The sequence below is a fragment of the Pimephales promelas genome, chromosome 17 (assembly GCF_988280905.1).
Source record: "Pimephales promelas chromosome 17, fPimPro1.hap1.1, whole genome shotgun sequence".
NCBI lineage: Eukaryota > Metazoa > Chordata > Actinopteri > Cypriniformes > Leuciscidae > Pimephales > Pimephales promelas.
Genome location: NC_142785.1, coordinates 13701439 through 13715552, shown reverse-complemented (window position 1 = coordinate 13715552; position 14114 = coordinate 13701439). Strand labels below are relative to the sequence as shown.

General features: G+C 37.6%; 1 protein-coding gene across 2 annotated transcripts; it reads right to left on the bottom strand.

Moving 5' to 3' along the window:
• Positions 1 to 5052: 5052 nt before the first annotated feature.
• Positions 5053 to 14033, bottom strand: ppp1cab (protein phosphatase 1, catalytic subunit, alpha isozyme b). 2 transcript variants are annotated; one of them, XM_039691139.2, is made up of 8 exons: positions 13899 to 14033; positions 13683 to 13788; positions 12105 to 12236; positions 11786 to 12016; positions 10851 to 10955; positions 9150 to 9373; positions 5651 to 5785; positions 5053 to 5552 (listed from the first exon to the last, which is right to left on the bottom strand). In XM_039691139.2, the coding sequence occupies exons 2-8, from the start codon at positions 13735 to 13737 to the stop codon at positions 5436 to 5438; spliced, it is 999 nt and encodes a 332-aa protein (XP_039547073.1). In that variant the 5' UTR covers positions 13738 to 13788; positions 13899 to 14033; the 3' UTR covers positions 5053 to 5435. The 2 variants fall into 2 exon arrangements, with proteins under 2 accessions (XP_039547073.1, XP_039547072.1); XM_039691138.2 differs by having other exon boundaries at positions 13683 to 13989.
• Positions 14034 to 14114: the final 81 nt, after the last annotated feature.

The window sequence follows — 14114 nt, the reverse complement described above, 5'->3', positions numbered from 1 at the left end:
ACTTGTAATTTCAAATCATGAAATATCATGTTATCTCAACAAAGATTTTTGTGGAAAATTGGATTGCTTTAACTAGCTAATTCAATAAATGCTAACTTGTTAATTGGTTACACAATGCTTTGATATCATTAGCATAGCATAGCAATTGCTGAATGAGCACAATATAAAATATTTAACAGACCCCCCCCCCCCACACACACATAAAATAACTCTTCTAAATTAGCATAGCAAAACATTCCACACAGCCCAGATGTGGGCTGGATCTGGGCCGACACTGTTTTGCTGTCTGGGTCTATTCATTAATTATTTTGAGGATTAGGGCTTTAAGTTTTAAGAGGACCAACAGCTCACACTCTGCAAAGTTTTAGGAGTGACAACTGCTTTTAAATGTGAAAGCGAATCTGTTAAATTGTATAATTTTGTATGTGAATCACTGACAAAATTGTGATGATTGACCGTCATAGTCATAGCAACATTTTGGCATCTCATGGCTATGAAACATGAAACATGGAGCCAGTTCCAAATGGTATCCTAAGCCCAGGCGGTCCCCCATGTCCACACTCTTTAGTGACGAAATAGCACTTTGTGCTGTGGAGCTCACCACAGTGTGGGCTTGTCATAAGTGTACATTACAAGTGCTTGAATTTGGCATTGGTGGGGAAATTAAAAGCAGGAAAGCAAGAAAATGAATTAAAAGAAGAAGTAAAGCTCGTATGGATCTGAATGACGGATAGACCACATGCTGTGGATTAGTGTGGTTGTTAATTTTGTGGATATTCAGCATATTTGTTATTGATTGAACAATCCTCTTGGATCATTCTTATACCGGTAAAGTAAAAGTCCATAGTTGGGGGTCCAATCCTGCTCCTTGGGGGCCAATGTTCTGTAGAGTTTAGCTACAGAGTTTAGCTACTAGAGTGTAACACACTTGCCTGGAAGTTTCTAATAATCCTGAAGATCTTGATTAGCTGGTTCAAGTGTGTATGAGGACTGGAACTAATCTAAGGCTGAAAAATGCTGCCTATACAGAGGTAGGAAGGCACATCTGAATCCAATGATCATGTCACATCCTGTCTTGTGAGATACCATCATCTCATTGATCCATCCTTCCCTGCCTATGATATCCCACTATCCTGTGCTTTTGATTCCATGACAGTTGAACTAAAAAATAAGCATTGTAGCAACCTGAATGTTGCGGTTGGTGGTTAGTTTGTGTGTAAATGTCTGTAATTTTTACCACTTTTGATGTTATGACTAGTGAGTTAATATTTCTGTAATTTAATATTTGCTTCGCTTTGAGAAAAGCTTTCTCTATTTTGTTGAAGATTATTTAATTGTTATGCTGCCTCATTATATCCAAAATCAGTTTTGGTAGGTTCCTGTAAAATAACTACCTGATAGCAATGGCATGAATTCACTTGAAGGGTTAGTTCATCCAAAAATTAATCATTAATGAATGACTCACCCTCAACCTCATTCCAAGCCCGTAAGACCTCCGTTCATCTTCGGAACACAGTTTAAGATATTTTAGATTTAGTCTGAGAGTTTTCTGTATACGCGGTATACTGTCCTTTTCCAGAAAGGTTAGAAAAACATCATCAAAGTAATCCATGTGACATCAGTGGGTAGGTTAGAGTGTTTTGCATTGAAAATACATTTTTGCCCAAAAATAACAAAACTACGACTTTATTCAGCATTGTATTCTCTTCCAGTTCTGTTGTCAATCCGGGTTCAGTGACGTTGATGACGTAAGACGCTGCTGACGTGTATCTGGTGCGTCTGAGCTGCGTTTACACTGTCTGAGGGAGACTCACGCTGTAAACAAAACAATCTTCGCAAACATGTCTAAGGATTTCGACACAGAGAAAGGCTTGCATTTTTTTGCCCAGCCATTTTTATTTGAACCCGAATACATGGACACACCAAATACACGTCAGCGTCTTACACCAAAAGGGTCACTGCAGACTCGTGAACGCGGATTGACAACATTCTAACTAACCCACTGATGTCACATGGACTACTTTGATGATGTTTTTCTAACCTTTCTGGGCAAGGACAGTATACCATATATACATTTTTAATGGAGGGACAGAAAACTCTCAGACTAAATCTAAAATATCTTAAACTGTGTTCCGAGGATGAATGGAGGTCTTATGGACTTGGGACGACATGAGGTTGAGTCATTAATGACATCATTTTTGGGTGAATTAACCCTTTAAAGTCAAGGTATGGCAAGTTCAGATGATGTCATTTAATCTAACAATTCATGTGACAATATCAATTAAATTGAGTGTAAATTGACAAAACTGAAATTAATCATCATAGCTCTGAAAATAACCTGGCCGCTGCTGATATATGAATGAATTCATAACAAAAAAAGTCAGTTCTTCTTACCTTAAGAGTATACAAAAAAACTCTTTATCTTTATTTTAATTGAATTGGGTAATGAAAATAGATAAATGGCAGTATATATATATATATATATATATATATGAAGAGTTCAGATGCAAAAGCCTCTAAGTGCCATTTAAAATTTTCTTCTAGAATGATAATTTTTATCAAGCTTGTATATTTAAGTTCAGTAATTTCACTTAAATTGCAATGAAGATTACCTATTAATTGTAATTTAAGTGAAATTACTGAACTTAAATATACAAGCTTGATAAAAATTATCATTCTAGAAGAAAATTTCAAATGGCACTTAGAGGCTTTTGCATCTGAACTCTTCATATATATATATATATATATATATATATATATATATATATACACACACATCTTACAAACTGACTCAAGGATTCAGAGAAAAGAGCCATGGGCAAAAACCTGGGTAAAGAGGTTGGACGGGACCAAGTATTATAATAGCACCACCTAGTGTTAGACACCTTGTAACTGCAGAGGTCACAGTGGTTTTGCCAAGACGACATCTTTTGTGTATCCTGGAACAATATTCCTGTCCGAAAACAAATTAAGGGATATGATCTTTGAATAAGACTGGTGTAGAAGCACCAAACTCTTGTCGTAAGCCTGACATTAACTATAAACCAATCCCTTAAATCAGATTGGTTGATTTGAATGTTGTTCCAAGATCAACTGATCCAGGAACATGTTGTACTTGGTGAAATTACATTCACCGTGATGAGTCGGGGTGGGTTGGACCAATCTACCATGTTTAGGTAGTTTACGATGTACATTCTCTGATGCCCAAACAGTTTTAAGGCTATAAAGACAATCCTAACAAGATAGAATAGGTTTACAGCACCAGGGACCTATATTATGATCCACAAAATGTATAGGGGTAAAGGAGGTCATTTTACCCCCAGAGTGTGAATGTGTGTTAGACCGGTGTTGGACTGGCAGTCCATTCATGGTGTTTCAGCAGCATTCTGCCTGAAATTCTGGGAAAGACAGCATCCCCATAGGACAAGCAGTTTGGAAAATTGATGGATGGACATTCCATTCATCTGTGCTATGTAACAGGCCATATAGCATTTTTAGTGGTGACAGAAAGAGGGTTCTTGTAAGTTGTTCAAGGTACCGAAACTTAAAAGCATACCCGTCTACAACAGATATCAGTCATTTGAGGTTATTATATAGCAGGATTGACGTTGAATAGTTAAAGGCGAAGATGAAAAGGAATTTGCGGTAGTCTTTTATTTATTTATTTATTTATTTATTTGTAAGGATCCCATTAGCTGAAAGTCTGTACAGTCAGCTAGTCTTCCTGGGGTCCATTCTAAAAATTTACATTACAACAACAACATTTTTATTCCTTCTCAGACATTAAAAAAAGATGGTAAAACTTTACAACAAGGTTCATTAGTTAACTACATTAGTTAAAATTAACTAAAAATGAACAATACTTCAGCACTCGTTAATCTTTGTTAATTTCAATATTTACTAATACTTTATAACATTCTTGTTAATGCACTGTGAACTAACATGAACAAACAATAAACAGCTAGATCTGTATTAACTAACGTTAACAAAGATTAATAAAAACAGAAACAAAATGTGTTGCTCATGGTTAGTTCATGTTAGTTAAATGAACCTTATTGCAAAGTGTTACCAAAAAGATTTGAAAAAGACTTGATTTGGTCCATTAGGAATTGATTAGATGTTTGGGTCATTAGTGACAGTTTGTCCTGCCCTCATGCCAATGAACATGTCATCATTGCAAGAGGGAGGGGACGTTTTTTATTTTTAGTTTTAAATGATATGCCCTGCACAGATATAATAAGCGTTTATTATAAATACGAGATATATTCCATAAAAAAAGTCCTTTTTAATTTCATGTTGACAGAATGAAACAACTATTTATTCAAATGTTAAAATGGCAACAACCAACATGTTACTAATGTCATAATAACAATGTAATAAAAACAAAACCTCCAATCAAGTTCTTTCCCTAACTGTAATATTCTATTGGTGCACAACTTCCGTCAAGAATAAAGTTGAGCTTTAATTCCTCAAATGGTATTTTGCACTTTGTACAGCCGACAGTTGGACAAAATAAAAACTCAAAATATGCACCAGATTCTCACTTTATTGGCTAAATTCATGACTACTAAAAAAAAAAAGTCCTTTTAAGAAGAAAAAGTGAGATTTGCAGTTAACAAATTGGAACACAGCCACATTCACTCAATGAACAGTGCATTTCTGCATTTTAAACTGAAACAGCGATGGCACCCACTTAGCAGACATTCACACATGGTATTATTTGCACATCGTGCATGATTTTAACTACCCCAAAGAGAAACAGAGCATTTCCACAGGCCAGGCTAAATACTACCTGAGTGTGCAGTTTAAAGAAGCAAAGAATGCGCCAAAATAGGTATGTGTCAAAATGTGCAGGGTGCCGTCAATAACTACTGTAAACAGACACGCACTTGGACAAAGCTTCACATTAAAGAGACTGGCAGTGATTTGCACAATCACCTCCATTCAGATTGCTTTAGAGGGGAATGGAAAAGTCTGTCCCCAGCGGGGATCAAAAGCTGGACCCTGAGGCTTGGTCTGACGAGAGGTGAAGGGTGTTGTAGATCCAATAAATGGCCTTAAAAGGATTATCATGTAATGGCTGAAGATGTGTCGGAAGGAAAAAAAAAAAAAAGGAAAAAAATCAACCAGAACAGCTAAAAACGCATTAAAAGGTGCGCAGTTACTAGAGAGAGTGAAGAAAAACTTGCACACAAACTCGCACAACAAAACCATTTTCCACAAATACACACTGTCGTTTCACATAGAAACCAACACGCTTCACAAGGGCATTTCAGTCAAGCACACATATGACCGCTCAGATTGCCAGCAGTCTCGTCTTGATGGAGACAGCTAAAAAAACCCTGCACTGATTTGGTGTTTGGAATTGAAGAGGAGAAGGGAAAGGAGAGGTAGAATGATGGACAGGATGTATAGGCGTGTTGCAGTAGTTGATGTTATTTCTTGGCTTTGCCACCCTTGGCTGCGTTTCGTGGAGGAGTTACAGGTCTACCAGATCCAAATCCTCCCGCACCACCATACGACAGCATCTTCTTCTCTGCTGGTTTCAGAATCTGCCAGAGGAGAGAGAGAGAGAGAGAAAGCAGGTAAAATGAGGTGAGCAGTTTGCATCTGGTTACTAGTTTAATAAAATGTAAGAGCCCATACAAACCTGAAATGAGCACATCAGGGTCTCGTCGACACTCATCATAGCTCCTGCGTTGTCAAACTCTCCGCAGTAGTTAGGCGCGGAGAAAAGTGTGACTAACTGCCTCTTCGCAAAGAACTCATAGCCATCCTCTACCACCTGTTCAGAGAGCAGAACATTTAAGCAAACAACAAAGGACAAAATTAAAATATATATATATATATATTTCTAGTTTGTCAAATCAATGACTGTCTATGACAAAGATTCTCAACATTTTCCTCATTAAGGCGAGACACGGCAGGCAAAAACATAGTTTTTTTTTTTCACTGGTCAATTTTGAGATTTTGGGATATTTGTCTACAATACCATGTCTTCTTTCAGACTTGTGGTGAAAAAAAGCCCAAAATACACATTTAGGTCTTTATTTTACTACACTTTGTCTGTTTGCGTCTGTAGATTTCTCATAAATTCTTCAAAAGTCGTCGTTATAAATCATCCGATCAGCGAACGCGATCTGCACCCGGTCATCAAGCTCTCTTTCTTCTGTACAACGCTGCCGGATCCAAATATGGTCATTTCCTTTTTATCAGCAACCAATCGTGAAGGTAAAAGGGGGGATTTAACTCTGAATGTGCGATCTCATTGGCTGATGCTTAATCTTTAAAGGCACTTTTCTCAAAATTACTTTTCTCTCATACTCCAAGTCCGAAATCTCCACTTCACCACCTATATACACCAGACTTTCCAGTCTAGTACCTAGTTATACTATGAAGACATTTACAGAGGGATTTGTAAATATATTACTCCTAGCCTGACAAAAAAACATGGCGAAAATTATTTTTTAAGGCAATTGGTCGTATATTCTGATTAACAGGATAACCAAAGTAGATATCCATAAATCCCTCTGTAATTTTTTTTTCTCATATAATATGTGAACACATTGAAAAAAAGAATTTTGAAACTGGCTTTATCCAATACTCAGATTTCGATTTTTAAAATATATGCAAATGAGCGCATATTTAATTAGATAATGCCTCATTTGCATATTTAAACATTAAATTACAGAAAACTTGTAATATATTGTTTTCTCATCTTAATTTAGGTAATCAACAGGGAAAGTTTCATGGTGATATCTAATAGTTAAAAAATTACCCTGTTCACCTGTAGTGTCTCTCGCCTTAATCTGTGATCCGTAAAGAAAGAATCAAACCTGCAGCAAATCCTTCCCCAGCTGGATATACGTCAAAATATTGTGTTTATTTGTGCTTTGTTCCTTTTTTGGATAAAGGCGTCTTCTACATATGCAGCCTAATAAAATGTTATAATAATGATTGTAATAATGATGATTATTATTATTATTTGCGGACACGGACCCAAAACACACAAAATGTCGCATTGCAGTTTTGTGAAATATTCTTTTTTCGAATTGCGGAGTTTTTGCGAAATGGACGTGTTTCCAATGTGCGTATTTTCAATTGGCAATTCAGTTTGAAGGGTGATAGAAAACGAGCCTACTTTAACTGCTCTGTACTTACAACTGCATTTTATTTCTATAAATTAATTTAGTTTCAAATGGAGTCCAACCAGTTATTAAAGGTGTTAAAAATTAACTCTGTGTCTCGAGGTTGCGGCGCGCACACTATGGTTAACCGAGTATTAACCGATAAGGGCCTCGGTTAACGATTAATGAAAAACTTGAAAACGTGCAGCCCTAGTTTCAACCGTGGAAAGACGTCAGTAAAACGCTTGTAAACGATGTAATGTAACATGACATTTACCTCAGAAAAAAACATATCCAGTGACCATAAACCCGTTAGCTATCTGGAAAAATTAACTCTAGAGAGGAGCATTTTGCCAAATATGAGCACCATATTACATATTATAATTTTTAATGTTTTTTTAATATTTAATGCATGTTGTTTGAAAAAATTTGGCAAGTTCTTATGCTACGTTCACACCGGACGCGAATCGCGCGTCAAATTCGCGCCTGACGCGTCTAGTTTGACGCTTGACCACTAGTTAATTGACACGTGTTAATTCGCGTGTCAAGAGCGAAACTGGCGCGCGTAAAAACAAAAGTTTGAAGCGAAATTTACGTGCGTGTCAGAATCGAAATCCGTTGGCGGCCATTGTTTTTATGTCGACCGAGCATTCATCAAGAGAGTTACCGCTCTGTATTTACTCTGGAGAGCAGAACAGCGGCGTGGGGATCATCGTCCCCGTATATTTGTGTCCACCGGACCCTTCGGAGCCGAACCGTTTGGCGAGTTTCACCATTTGCTCGCTCCAGGAGCTGCGCTGGATGACGGCCACTGTCAGCGGTACTTCCGCCTGTCACGTGCCCAGTTTGATGACCTGTGTCCCGAAACGGAGCAAGGATCACCCTCGCCCTCATCCATCTAATCTATATGTCATTTATTTTTGTTTTGATGATAAATAGAGCCAGCCTTCAAAAGTTATTAACCTGTCCTGTGATTTTTTCTCTCTCTCTCACGTCCAGACACGAATTTATGCACATATGTTGATTGTCTTTACAACATAATACTATTTCATATAATCTAGATATGGAATGAATAACATTCAATACAAAATGAACATGTCTCGTATATAGAAATAATGTTCTAAGTGATAAAACATTTGCTTTGTTGTGCATAATCCCAACATGCATTTAGTCATATTAACAAAATAATTGATTGAAGCATCCAGACACTTCACCACGTGAGCAAGCAGCTAGGCTCCTGATTGGTTAACGCGGCGCGAATTCACGCCAAAGTTCAGATTTTTCAACTCGGGCAGCAGACGCGAATTTGCGTCAAACGCGTGAATGCACAAATGGCACTAACTGAATCATTCGCGCGTAACGCACCAAACGCGCGAATGAGGCGTATTCGCGTCTTCCGCGCCGCGCTCCACACCTCATTCGCGCCGCATGAATTTTTCACGCGCGTAAAGCGTCTTTGCATTGACTTAACATTGAAATCATTCGCGCCTGACGCCCTATTCGCGTCCGGTGTGAACGTAGCATTATGCAGCCACCATGTAAATGTTTATATTTCATATAACTTTTATTATTATAAAAATAAATAAAAGTGTAATTTAAGTGTTTGTGTACAAATCAGGTAATTAGGCAACGCGAGACAGGAAAAATTTGCAGTGCAACAAAGACAAAAAGTTAGTCTGGAGCCCTGCTGTGTAGAGTACATCCAAAGACACCAAACATGATCTCTAGTGAATATCCACAAGGTGTAAAGCTTAGTCACAATGGGTAAATTCCACAAAATGCATTATATTCCATAGAAACACTCTTACTTCCGAGTCTAGCCTCCCTCAGCTCTTCACTCTTATTTCATTAAAAAAAACCCCCACTTTCTGGATAAATAATGAAGATAATTTTCATGACAAATTTTAGAAACATCATTATGATTATTCATTCTTTGAATGAGGTGTACAATAAGAAACTTCCAATCTGCGTAACAGTTTCCGTTACAATGATGACAACATTCAATTAACTAAATTGACTTACCTGGTGGGCCCGGCAAATGAGGTCCATGTCATGTTTGTGGAGGAACTTGGCCACAACATCAGAACCAAAAGTGAAAGAGACACCACGGTCATTCTCTCCCCAGCCCATGACATCTTTATCGGGGTCAGCCCAGAGCAGATCACACAGCAAACCCTGGTCAGGAACGTCTGTGGGCCTCATCACACGGCGAATCTGTTCCATAGATTGCAGGTCTGGAGAAAGACCTGGGTGAAGAACAATTCAACTGCAGTTTAGAGGAAATATTTTGAATTCACACAGATTAGTATAAAGAACCTCCACTATTGGAGGTTCCACTATTCCCTGACTATTTCACAAACCTGTCCATGTGATTATACACAGGTTAGAGGAAAATAGAAATCCAAGGGGAGGAGTTGGATCCAGACTCAACTCCTCCCACCAAGCATACACCTAAACCTACCCATCTCCACCCCTTAGATCTGGATCCAACTCTGCCGCTGGATCTCATATACTGCAATGAGGTGCTACTGGGAAAATAAGCTATTACGTGCTTTACAACACAAAGCTGTAAGCTTAAGACATTAACACATAACTAGGGTCAACCAGTAAGTCCGACAAACCAACTAATCTTTTTTTCCCCGAAAATATTTAAGTTTCAATATATATACAGTATATATATATATATATATATATATATATATATATATATATATATATATATAAAAATGTGTGTGTGTGTGTGAATGAGAAAAGTCTATCCACATGTGACAACCTTTTTCAGTAACTTTTAACAGCAGACACCACTGCTTTAACTACAGAACCCTGCAGTTAAGAATGGCTTTAGATAATTAGGATTAGGTGTGTCAAATCCTGCTTTTGGTGGGCCACTTTCCTGCTTAGTTTAGCTCCTACAGACCTTCCTGAAAATGTCTAGTGAACCTCAAAATTCTCTCATTTTTAGCTTTACATTTACATTAATTTAGTTCAATACCAAACTTCCGATTGGCATTGAACTGATACCAATTGGCGGGTAGAATCCAAACAGTTAAACATCTAAAATTTTAAATAAATAAAAAGCCAAAAATGGCACAGAACGTTCTTTAAAGTTTCTTGAGTGTGTGGTTCCAAGGTTTGTCCCTAAAGTGGGTTGTAGTGGCCCTAAAGGAGGAAACTTTTCAGGTCCGAACAGAGAATCATTCCTCCTCTTAAGTACCAGTTACTTGTGGAGTTCCCTAGTAAGAATCCATTTTAGGTTCTTTCTATAGATGCTCCCTAGCCAGACTACATCAGACATGTCTCTCAGTTTTCCTCCGACCGGAAAACAGCCGGCCAAACCTTGGGAGGCCAAAGGTAATAGTTGTGATTGTGTCCCCCTTGGTTGCACTCATGGAGGATCAGGTTAAGGAGGCAGCAAAACTCGGTCAGCCATGTTCACTCCGGTATTTCGCTCGATGGTTTCGTTTTCGCATCATACATTTTTATACAAAAGCATTACGTGAATGCTACACTTCATCATTTTCAGAATGACACAAATTACTTCTTCCAGACATGGAATTGATCCAAAAGATTCTCCAAACCTTGTGTAGATATTCCAGAAAAACATATTAAAACAATTAGCTTTAAGTATGGCAGAGGACATCTGATCTTAAAATATGAGCAACACTAAAAATGTTCTTGAAATTACACAAAAAAGTACTAAAAATGTTTTAAAAAATTGCATACCTCCATGACAACAAAAAATCTTTTCATCCACAATAGCAGCTACAGGTAAGCAGTTGAAACAGTCTGTGAATGTCTTCCAAAGCTTGATGTTATACCGCCTTTTACCTGCCAAAAAACATGTGCATGTACAGACATTTTAAAGTGAAATGCATCAATACTGTGTTCTTTTTGAGAGCAAAATTAAGAGCACCAACCCCTACACAGAATGTATAATATAAATGTTGAGCAAAACGTTCCATATCAATCGCTTCGACAAGATTCATCGAGCACAGTGCATTTAAAGACAGAGAACTCTCGCAACCATCCATATCCATTACAAAACTGGCATATATCGACTAAACATTCAATTAAAAGCGTTTTGTTTTCAGAGGATGGACACTTCCATGATAGCACAGTGCACCACGGCACGGGGTTCTTTGATTAATCATCGAAAGGTATTATTAAGACTGGTTAGCAACAAGCTGGTTTTGTTTACATCAGATCATCAAATCACATTTCATTGGTTCAGACTCATGCAATGAGATTTCGCTATGAATATTTACAAAGTTGGAATACTGCACTTTACAATGATACCAAACTTGTGCTGAGGTGAAGCACCAGTGTTTGAGAAGCGAACAGAGAAACAGTTTTCATGCGGTTTTCATGGATTATTAAAACAAAGAAATGAGTTAGGAAGGAAAACCACTCTGAAAACATACAAATAAAGATTTTAGAAGTTTAATGGCTACTTGGAGCACTAGACGAGGCCTTAAATGAACACGTTTTTTGTGAAAATCTCAAACTCGACCAAAATTGACATATTTCACTTGTTTTGCCTGTAGCTCATAACTAGCTTGTGCGCATTCTGACTCGTTTTGCCAGCATGGTTCACCATCATCCCAACTGTGACATAAGCTTATGGTCATACCATCCACCCATATAAAAAGCATACTCACATTCATCATAAAATCCATATATCCTGTTGATGGAGGCACATTCATGGTTTCCTCTGAGAAGGAAGAAGTTCTCTGGATATTTGACCTTGTACGCAAGCAGCAGGCAGATGGTCTCCAAAGACTGCTTGCCTCTGTCTACATAGTCTCCAAGAAACAGGTAGTTGCTCTCTGGAGGATATCCTCCATACTCAAAAAGCCTGAGCAGGTCATAATACTGACCATGAACATCACCTGCAGGAAGAGAAACAGTTACATTTTGTTCTAAGCTGGCTTCATCTAAACCAAGTTAAATCAAAACAAAGGTTTATCAGAAACTTACCACAAATCTTGAGCGGTGCCTCCAGCTCAAGCAGTATCGGCTGGCTAAGGAAGATTTCCCGAGATTTCAGACACAATCCACGAATCTCGTTCTCAGTCAACTGGACATTTTTACCAGGTCTTGAGCCCTTCACTGAAAATTAACAACACACAAAGGTTAACCTTACTATTTGAATTGCAAAAAAATGCATAAAAGCATTGTGAATACATACATACTGTATTTGTGCATGTATCTGTTTGTGTGTTGAAAGAAAGTCTCTTTCAAGGAAAGTCTATTTGATCGTGACCATATTTAAAACACCTTCAGGAATCTAGTAAGACCACGTACTATCTACCCGAAATCTCAACCTACTTTCCACACTTACATTTGAATATCATTTAACACAAACTTTGGTGTTGGTAAGATGCCAAGTCCTGCAGTGTAAAATCTGTTTTGACTTGTGAAACTGACAGCAATATGACAGTGATTTATTCTTCTCTACTTCCTAGTAATTCATTATTCATTCAAAAACGTTGAGGCTGCATCAAAAATCGCATACTTCCCTGCAATATAGGTGAAAGAAAGTATGTGGAAAAAAGGGCTTGAAGCATGTCCAAATTCACAGTACTCATAAAAGAGTAGGCAAAAAAAGCAGATTAAAATATGTCTATTCATACATGGCCAATGTAATACGTTCAGAGTACTTTCATACATTCATATTATAAAGAACATACTTCTATTACATAGTCACGAACGGCTTATTCAAAGTGCTTATTGCTCTTTGACAGAGACAAAGCATTCATTTAAACAGATGGAAAAATAATTAATAAAATATATCTCAATTTGACTAAATATTTTTTAATAGAGTGCAGCAATTTTGCTAGAACTATTCAGAACTTTGTCTATTCAGAATAATGGGAGAATCGTGGTTCTCAATCCAGAATTGTGCATCTCTAGCCTGATATTTGGGCATACAGCTGCTCCCGATTTCCAAATTTCTAAATTCTTAGACCCATACAAGAAAATATCTATTTAAATTTCTGATTGATGTAGTGATTAACAGTTTACACAACTGAAAGATCTTTATTTCCCCAGATTTGAACTAATAAGCATGTGTGTGTGTAGCAAAACACAATGGTGGAACAGCAGGCAACGGTACGTACTATGACTATCACCATCAAGACTGTTGTTGATGTCTCACTGTCAAATAGATTTCTCCCATTTCTATTTGTTACTCAGGTAGCAGTCTTAATGAGGGATGTATTATATTGACAGGAACTCAATGTAGCACAACACTGCACTAGTGACGTCTTTGTGGCTTCCTCCGTTTAGTAACCCGAACGCGTCGAGATTGACGTACTGCGCATGCGCTGAAGTTTGTTCAGATTATATGCAATAAACATGGAACTAATGCAAATAAATATTTGAATTGGATTGATAGGGTTAAGTATTTATACATACTACTACATAGCTACGTATAAATTCGATTGGAGATGATATTGAACAAATGAAATAATACGTGTTTAGACACTTAACCGTTAGTAAACATTATAAAACGATACAGTTTGAAATAATAATGAAAAAGAATACACTTATTACCCTCCAAAAGGCGCTGGATGATCGAATCGATGTTTAATTTGTCCGATTCAGCCATTTTGTCGCTCGCTGGAGATTAGCCGGCCAACAGAGCCAGGAACAAGACGACCTAGGAATCCACCCGATGCAAATACACGGTAATAACTTATAAAAATGTCTTTATAAAAGATCCCACAACTGATAGTATTCCTGAGTTTTTGTTATTGCCGTGAATGGTACCTTCAGTAGTTCGTTGTATGAGAAAAACTAGCACCACGACCGCTGAGTCGGAAACACTAAATGGGGCGGGGAAAACACTAAGCGTACGTCTCTGATTGGTTATTCTCGGCTCATGACGAGCGCTTCAAATATCACATCCGAAGAGCCAATAGGATATTCTGTTTGTCAATCCTTCTCTATATTTAATGGTTAATAAGCCAATTAAAACCGCATTCA

Coding starts and splice junctions, on each gene's coding strand:
- ppp1cab (XM_039691139.2), bottom strand. CDS start 13,737: ATGGCTGAATCGGACAAATTAAACATCGATTCGATCATCCAGCGCCTT. Junction 12,237..13,682: donor CATCCAGCGCCTTTTGGAGG/GTAATAAGTGTA, acceptor GTTAATTTTCAG/TGAAGGGCTCAAGACCTGGT. Junction 12,017..12,104: donor GGCACCGCTCAAGATTTGTG/GTAAGTTTCTGA, acceptor CTCTTCCTGCAG/GTGATGTTCATGGTCAGTAT.